Source organism: Bidens hawaiensis, unplaced genomic scaffold (genome assembly GCF_021521415.1).
Source record: "Bidens hawaiensis isolate Kalapana, Puna unplaced genomic scaffold, B.hawaiensis_p1.1 tig00001717_1, whole genome shotgun sequence".
Taxonomy (NCBI): domain Eukaryota; kingdom Viridiplantae; phylum Streptophyta; class Magnoliopsida; order Asterales; family Asteraceae; genus Bidens; species Bidens hawaiensis.
In genome coordinates this window covers 139900-148519 of record NW_027491097.1, presented here as the reverse complement: position 1 = coordinate 148519, position 8620 = coordinate 139900, and the positions used below count along the sequence as shown (strand labels likewise).

Here is an 8620-nt window from a genome sequence, read left to right as displayed (position 1 = left end):
ACCTCACAAGAGTGTCCCCTCTTGTTGGGATTAGGGACACTGGATTTGTAGCAGGCCAAGCAGCATTGAAGGCGGCATCGGGCAAGGTTGCTAAACACAAGAGAGCTTGTTTGGAGAATCAACACGTGTTTATCCCCTTCGTCTTTGACACTTTTGGTTTCTTAGCTCCTGATGCCGTGGACCTTTTGAATAGGGTTCAGAAAGTTGTGTATAGTAACGTATCAGCCCATAAGAATCAAAACTTTGTTTTTAGTCGGATTGAGTTTGCTATCCAAAAGGGGGTTGCGGCGCAGCTTGTTGCCCGCTTACCTGCCATTTCATTGTAAATCTTTTGGATGTTTCTATAAAATATAAAATGAACCAATAAAAAAAAATTACAAATCAAATTCAAAAAAAAATAAATAAATAAATTTAATGGAGTGTCTCAAAATGTAGAAATTTTCCGTTATAAAAACCATCGCCACCACACTCACTCCCTTTGTATTCATTCTCCCCCAAATCTCCCTCAATTACGCCGCCATGGGAGACGACTCCGACATGGATGCTGTCCAAAGAAGACTCATGTTTGACGACGAGTAAGTAACCTTCCTACCCTCAGTTTAATTACTTTAATAACCGATCTGTGTTATCTTATGAACTGATTAATCGGATACATCTGTCACCCACTTTCCATTGTGTTCGATGGCCCTTGTTTCAGAATTAAGTTTGTGTAGATATAATAATTAAATAATCAATTGTGTTGACAGATTGATTTCATTAGACACAAAATTTTTATTTGAATAAGTCAATATTGTGTTGCTCATGTGTAATAGCGATAGAGCTTATAGTTTCTTTCATAGTGATGGATAACATGAAAATAATTATAGATCAATATGTGTGAAATAAATTATACAAAGATTTTCGGTTAAATATTTTGTTTCGTATTTGGTATTTCCTTTCCAAGGAAGCTAAATTAGCTTTGTGTATGTGCTCCTGAAATAGTCACTAGTATTTTTGTAAACGGAAGTTGGCGATAAAGGTTATTACTTACATAAGGACAGGATCTTTAGACGAAACTTATCATATAGGTGTTTCGTGACCCTTTTAGGTTTATATTCTTTCTTCGTCTTTCTACTTCGGGGACTGATACTTTTGTAGCTGTATTTCTGACTTACGGATATCACTAGTTCATCGCAACTATTTTTTTTATTAGTTTTGAATCTTTCTTTATATATGCATATCTATTATTAATGGTATTTTTATGTCAATTACTTATTGTGGTATATTTTCCAGTGTCTGTGTTTTGTTGTGGGATTCTATTGGGTATGTTTCTTTTTTTGTTTGTTACATTATGGCAGGAAATTTTTGCATAAAAGTTTTGTGTTTATATTTAATTAATGATTTCATTTGATATACAGTTAGTATTACTAGATCTTACATTTGGTATATGGGCTTTATTGAGATAATGATTTTATTTGGCTTCTTAAACTTTTGCAGATGCATTTTGGTGGATGAGAGCGACAATGTGGTTGGGCATGATACCAAGTACAACTGTAAGCGTAATTATGTGTCTTGTGTAGTTTTACATGATGAACAAACTGAAAAATGTTGACAGTTGAATGAAGAAGACTGAAAAAGATAATTAAATAGTTTAGAACATGTTGAATCAAGTAATAAATTACTGTTTTTATGAACATAAGATTTGGTGTTCAAGACAATTTTGTAACAAATCTGCTTGACTCGTAAAATGCGTTCTCTAATGTGATAATTATGTCTCTAAATGCAGTTATGTGAGTTGGATCATTTTAATGACTTTGTTTGTGATCCATTAAGTATTAATTGAGTGGTCTGAAATGTAACTATCGTAGAATATTTATCTGAAACTATGGATGCGCTATTATATTTCAGGAATAGATATTCGGTACCGTTAACCAGATCAATAATAATTATCCATGTGATTACGTCACGTGCTCTAAGAGAAAAGGAACGTGTCATGTGAATATGTCATTCATCATTCAAATACGGAGTAACAAATATCATGTCGGTGTTAGTTTAATTTGATACAAAAATAAAAGTAGCTTTATTTGATGTAAAAATAAACTAATACGGGCAGACTCTTTATTACTTGATATTAGAATGTAATATTCACATGCCAAGGCTACTTTACTCTTGGACCGTGTTTCATAGTCACACGGATGCTTATTATTGATCAGTTTAACCTAACCTAAGAGTGTATCATTTCCTGAAATATACAAGCTATCTGTGGATTCAAATAAATATTCTACAATACATACATTGCACACCGCTCAATTAATGCTTCATGGGGTGCAAGAAAGGAATTAAGTGACCCAACTCACAATTGCTACAATTTAGAGAAATTACCATCACAAATATGTAAACGGTTAAATCCTTCTCTAAAACTGTATTTATTATCAGGTCATTTGATGGAGAAGATTGAAACGGGTAAAATGCTTCACAGAGCATTCAGCGTGTTTATGTTTAATTCAAAATACGAGTTACTCCTTCAGGTATATTAGCTTCTAATTATATAAACTCATTTTTAATGCCATTTCCTTTGTGTTTCCATGAATAAACTTTGTAACACATTATGATATACCTGCAGCAACGGTCTGCAACCAAGGTGACATTTCCTTTAGTATGGACCAACACATGTTGCAGCCATCCGCTGTACAGGGAATCCGAGCTCATTCCCAACAATGCTCTTGGTATTGCCAAAAATTCTATATTGCCCTCTACAGATCTATGGTTTTTGTTATGAATGCTGAGTTGTTTGTGATTGATAAGGTGTGAGAAATGCTGCACAGAGGAAGCTATTAGATGAACTCGGTATCCCTGCTGAAGATGTTCCGGTTGATGAGTTTACTCCTTTGAGTCGTATGCTTTACAAAGCTCCCTCTGATGGAAAGTGGGGAGAACATGAACGTAAGAATTATAGTGATACTAATATTTCTTATCGTTAGATCTTAGAATATTTGTTTGGATTGAGTTATTTTTTGTTAACTGTGTCGGGTTGGTGGGTTGAATTGTTAGACCTGAACACGACATGTATATTCATTCGTGTCAAAGATATCAACCCTATCCCGGACATGTTTAAAAGCGTGCAACACGAATACGGCCCGTTTATCATGATTTTCTAAATGAGCCAAAGGGGTTGTAATCAAGTTGTAAAATGGTTTGGTGGGTTCTAATAATTGGGTTAAATGGGTCGAGCACGGGTTGACGTGTTTGATTAAAGCGTTGGTTGTTTGGCCTGTTTCAGTAAACGGGCTAAACACTTTGACCCGAACACATTCTATTTAATTTAAACAGACCAAGCCGAACATGACCCGTTATTTAAACAGGTTAGATATGACAACTAAAACCTGATTTTATTCTCGTTGTGGTTGACATGTTTGGTAAACAGGCTAAACAGTTCATAATCCAACTAACATTCTGACCTACATTTTCAGTTGACTACCTGCTATTCATCGTGCGAGACATTGCTGTGAACCCGAACCCAGATGAAGTGGCGGATATCAAATATGTGAACCAAGAAGACCTAAAAGAGTTGCTAAGGAAAGCAGATGCGGGTGAGGAAGGCTTGAAACTGTCACCATGGTTCAGGCTAGTAGTTGACAACTTCTTGTTCAAGTGGTGGGACCATGTCCAAAAGGGTAAACTCTCTGAAGCAATTGATATGAAAACCATTCATAAGTTGATTTAAAACCACACCATGTTCAGGCCTAATGATTCGGGTCTGTAATCAGTTGCTTGTTATATGAACTTTGATCTCTATTGAGCCTGTCGTTTGTTTTACGTTACATGTTAGCTTTTTTGGGGTGTCTTTTTTATCAAAAGTGTAATAACGAGCCATTGATGGCTCTAAACTTGGAAGTTTATTTCGACATGTGATTTTTATTTATAATTACTTTAAGCTTTGCATTGGTTGTGTTTACGGCTCGGTTTAGCTGGTTTTGATGATACTTGGTTAAATTGCTAATTATGTTTTGAGAAAACCACAAACTAAACCAGTTGGGTCGTTGTGACTTTCCAGTTTTTCGAAAATGGTTTGGTTTAGTGGTTTGAAAATTATATTTTTTCTAAAATGATTTTGGTTCCGTTATGTTATTTAATAACGATTAAATGTTAATATTTCAAAAATAAAAGTAGAGGTGCACAAAAGAACCGGTTTCGTATCCGACCCGAAATCAGCTACGGGTCATACCCGGTGAACCCAATACCCGGTTTGGGTATTTTTATACTCGGAAACCTTACCCGGTTCTCTCATTTCTCTAAAAAATCGGCTCCTATTCAGTTCCTAGCCGGTTTCGGTTCCAACCCGGTTTTGGTTTGTACCCGGAATAACCTGTTCCACCAGGTTCCTGGCAATAAATGACCTGCGGCTTTGAAAAGTAGCCATTGAAACCGGTTCCAACGGTATAGCAGTTTTAAGACCGTTGAAACCGGTTTTTGAGGTCCAAAATCTATATAACATGAATTCTTATAAGTTGTTTTACCATCAAACTCAAAAACACAAAAAAAACTTCTTGGTATACACTCGTTTTACAATCCCGACTTTCCTACACTTCTAATTTCTATTTGTTTTAATCATGTAATATATAACACGAACCACTCGATCAAATTTCAAGTAATTTCTATGTGTTTGATTAGTCATGTTTAATAGTGTAATGTAACCGCTTTTAAATATTATTAGTCATGTTTTTTTATTACCGGGTTTAATGTAACCGGTTTTAAGGTGTTATCGGTTTCTTTTAAACTAAGTCTTAAACTAATAAAAAACAACCACTTCATTACATTTTTTTGTAAATATTTGATATATTTTTTTCCATTTTGACTATAGTTTTAATATCATAGAAACATCCAAACGATTTACAATGAAGTGGCAGGTAAGCGGGCAACAAACTGTACCGCAACCCTCTTTTGGATAGCAAACCCAATCCTACTAAGATTATTAAACATAATAACTAAAATATCAAACACAGTTCGTCGTTTTCATCCCACTCTATACGTCCATTAAGCTTTGTTATCGGCGGCAGGGGCTGGAGTTGCAGAGCCGGTCGAATCTCCTGCTTCCGCTTTCTTGGCATCCAAACCTTTTTTTCACGACAATACTTATTGGTATGCTTTCGGAGAGTGGAGTTTGACCCCGCTTTCAGAAACTTGGCACAATACTTGCACCGTGCCGTCTGAGTCGGTCATAACACACAAGTCATAATGAACCCAAACCTCTGGGCATCTTGGTGCGTCGATGACCATAACAACATCATCGTTGGTTGCCATTGCTTGCCGGTTTAATCGTTATTGAGATTTAAAGTGCGTTTTAGAGTTATACAAGTGGTTCATCAAGTCCTAAATTTGACATAGCTATTTATAGTAGGTGTGTATGTGTTATATATAGTCAAAAACTGGTTCCAACGTTCCAAAAACGGCTATATAGCCGTTGGAACGGTTCCCAACGGTTACATTTATTTTAAGAATAGAATACCCGGTGTACCCAGTTTTCGGGTATAACCCTTACCCGGCTCCTACCCTACCAGGTTCCACTGGGTTCTCATATTATCCTACCATGCCAGGTCTGGTTCCTACCCGATTCTTGACTAGAACAGGTTCCAGTTTGTACCCGGTTTACTCGATTGGGATATCAATGAATTCAAGAAACGAATTTTTGGATTTTTCAAGGTGCTCAAATCGAATTTTTAGGGTGTTTTTGCTCGGTTGATCGTTGAAGTCTGCTGGAAACCGAAAGAACATGAACAATTGATATTCATCATGTTATTAGGATTTTTGGTTGGAATGTTGAGATAAGATTTGCTCAAATCTTTTCAAAAAATTCAAAGATATTGAAATCCCTTGTTTATCGAAATTTTGAGTATTGGTCAAGTCAAACTGGGTTCTCGGTAAAACATAGTTCTCGAAAAATTTGGTTCTCGGTGTTACTAGTTCTCGGTTAAGGGTTCTCATCCAGATCTACTCGTCTCAATGTGTTTTCAGCTAGGGGGGTGGGGGTTGGCTAAGATGGAATCAAAGGATGACACAGTTGACACCAACATTCATTAGGAGCTTGATTATGTGATGGATACCACCACTCGTGTTCGTCTGTGATCTGCTGATGGGTACGACGAGTGGAAGTATAGGTTTGAAAGATATTTGAAGATGAAAGACTCCAAGGGTTGGAGAAGCATTCCGAGAGGCCTAGCTGTGGTGAAGACCTATACGTTAGACGAAGATGAGATGACTGTGGCTCCCAAAACTAAAAAATATGTTCAGTGGCGGATCAAGAAATTTTCATTACAGGGGGCATAAAATGGATTGGGTAAAAAAATCGGTCGGACCAAAGAGACTAGGGCCGATCAACAATTTTGAAGGCCTGGGGTGAAATGAACTCTCGGGACACATGTGAGAGTAAGTTGTTTTTTTTCACACCATTTAAAAATTAAAATACATATTATATATCTAACTATCTATATAATTGCCTACCATAAAATCCTAGGTGTCGCTCTCAGGTTGTTCCCCCAATTCTCTAGAGCCACCAGATTGCTTGATTTATAAATGAATGTTTCTGATACATTTGACCCGAATTCGCGGGTATGGGTCTCACCAAACCCGGATAGTCTTTAAATGGGTTATAAAATCTCATTTAATTGTAAAAGTATTTCATAAACAAACAATAATTTTCATGGGTCATGGGTCTCACCAAACCCGGATAACCCTTAAACGGGTTATAACATCTCATTTATTTGTGAAATAACCCCTTAATTATCAAAGAATAATTTTCACGGGCTATGTGTCTTACCAACCTATAATAGCCCTCAAATGGGTTATAAAATTTCATTTATTGATAAACACTTTCATTATCAAACCCTAATATAATTTATTTGCTTTACATGTTCTTCGTTGCCGGTCTATCATCTCCATCGTCGGTTAAATTCCAATACTACCCCCATCGTCAACTAAATCAACGCCTCTTTTTCATTAGGCAAATATTTGTGTTCATGTTTGTACATTTAAAAAATTCAACATGCTCGTGTTCGTTTATGTTTGTTTGTTAAAAATCTAAAAAACTTAAACATCTCAACTAATAAAACCCAAACGTTAAAAAAAATAATAACAAACTAATATATATGTATTAAATTAAAACAAAACTATGTTAAAAAATAGAATAATCATCATAAAATAGCAAAACAATTAAAAACAAAACTTTGAATAAACTCCCGTAACACGGGAGGATGAAACTAGTAATAAATATATAATTGAGTTGCATTTTGTTAAAAATTAGGCCATAAATCTAATAAAATAAGTTATAAATAGTGCTATCAAACGAAATCTTAAATATTTAAACTTTAAATAAAAAATGTTAAATATTGAAAACTTTAAATCAAATAAATCAAAATACTAAAATGTAGGAACCGTTCAAAAGAAAAGAAAAGGCTAAAAAGTAGAAAACAAGTTAATTGGCAAACAAATGTACTAAAAAAAAATTTTATTTAAAAAATTTCTTCGTTTAACTTTTCAAAAACAAAAAAAGAAAGATGTACTAAAAATTATTAAAATAATAAACAATTCTAATCTAGAAAACGACACATAAATCAAATAAGTGACCCTACTGACTTACCATCCCTACTCCCCACATATTTTTCAATATAGCGCAGCACCCATTTATCATCACCGGTGACCGGAAAAGAATACAAACAACAATTTTTGAACTCATTTTCTCTTCACTTTTAGTATTCATCCCTATCGTAACTGGTGGACGGTGGGCATTGACTAATGGTTAACTCACATATGCTAACGCGTACCCATAAAATCGACACTCCGGCGGCATGATACGGTGGGCATCGGCCCACCGTCCCTAAGCTCTAAATCCGCCTCTGAATATGTTCACTGATGAAGACTTTGCTATAGTAGATGATGATGAGGGTGCCTCTTCTACTCTCACTATAGCACTATCCCCAAATATTTCTATTGGTATTCGAGATGCAAAGTCGGCTAAAGGGCTATGGACAACCATTATAGATACTTTTGAGGGAAATGAGAATATATCAGAGTAGACGAGACCTGCTGTAACAGGAGTTCAATATGTTCAACCACGCCTTGGGTGAATCTCTTTTTGCTTAACTACAAAGATTCACCAAGGTCGTGACCAAGATGAGATCTGCTAAGATTGAGCTGACTCTTTTTGAGGTTAATCAGACGTTGCTGAATTCCCTCTTCAAAGTTGGGATCTGAATGTGGCATTGATCAAAAAATCAAAGAACTTGGCTAGACTAACTATCAATGAAACAAATAAGATGAATGCCGTTATTAAATCATATGTTATGGATGACAGGCAGCATGCCATAAATCACGCTAACTCTTATAACATTGTTGGTTATAGTCCATTCACCAATACTGCCTTATCCGCTTAAGATGGAACAAGCAAATCAAGATCCCCCTCAAGCCAGTTTTCCCTAACACCCTTAAAGGCATGTGTAAATACTAATGATTTTATCTAATGCCTCTTCAGCCAAGCCTACCCCTCAGATTCCCGCCATCTCTAAGGAAACTGAGGAGAATATCACCATGATTGCAGGTTTTATGAACTGCTTCAATGCTTTTCTTGCTAGTGACATTGTCTCGCCTG

At 35.8% G+C, this 8620-nt stretch overlaps 1 protein-coding gene across 1 annotated transcript; it reads left to right on the top strand.

Annotated features, from left to right (window-relative positions):
• The first annotated feature begins 423 nt into the window (after positions 1–423).
• Positions 424–3921, top strand: LOC143595043 (isopentenyl-diphosphate Delta-isomerase I-like). The gene is made up of 6 exons (XM_077074191.1): positions 424–575; positions 1477–1532; positions 2416–2507; positions 2603–2705; positions 2785–2922; positions 3450–3921. Exons 1-6 carry the CDS (start codon positions 520–522, stop codon positions 3701–3703), a joined length of 699 nt encoding a protein of 232 aa, XP_076930306.1. The 5' UTR covers positions 424–519; the 3' UTR covers positions 3704–3921.
• Positions 3922–8620: the final 4699 nt, after the last annotated feature.

Excerpts from the sequence above, each read along its gene's own strand:
- LOC143595043 (XM_077074191.1), top strand. The coding sequence starts at position 520 with ATGGGAGACGACTCCGACATGGATGCTGTCCAAAGAAGACTCATGTTT. Across the intron at positions 576-1,476 it reads AGACTCATGTTTGACGACGA|ATGCATTTTGGTGGATGAGA; the intron begins GTAAGTAACCTT and ends AAACTTTTGCAG. Across the intron at positions 2,706-2,784 it reads CATTCCCAACAATGCTCTTG|GTGTGAGAAATGCTGCACAG; the intron begins GTATTGCCAAAA and ends GTGATTGATAAG.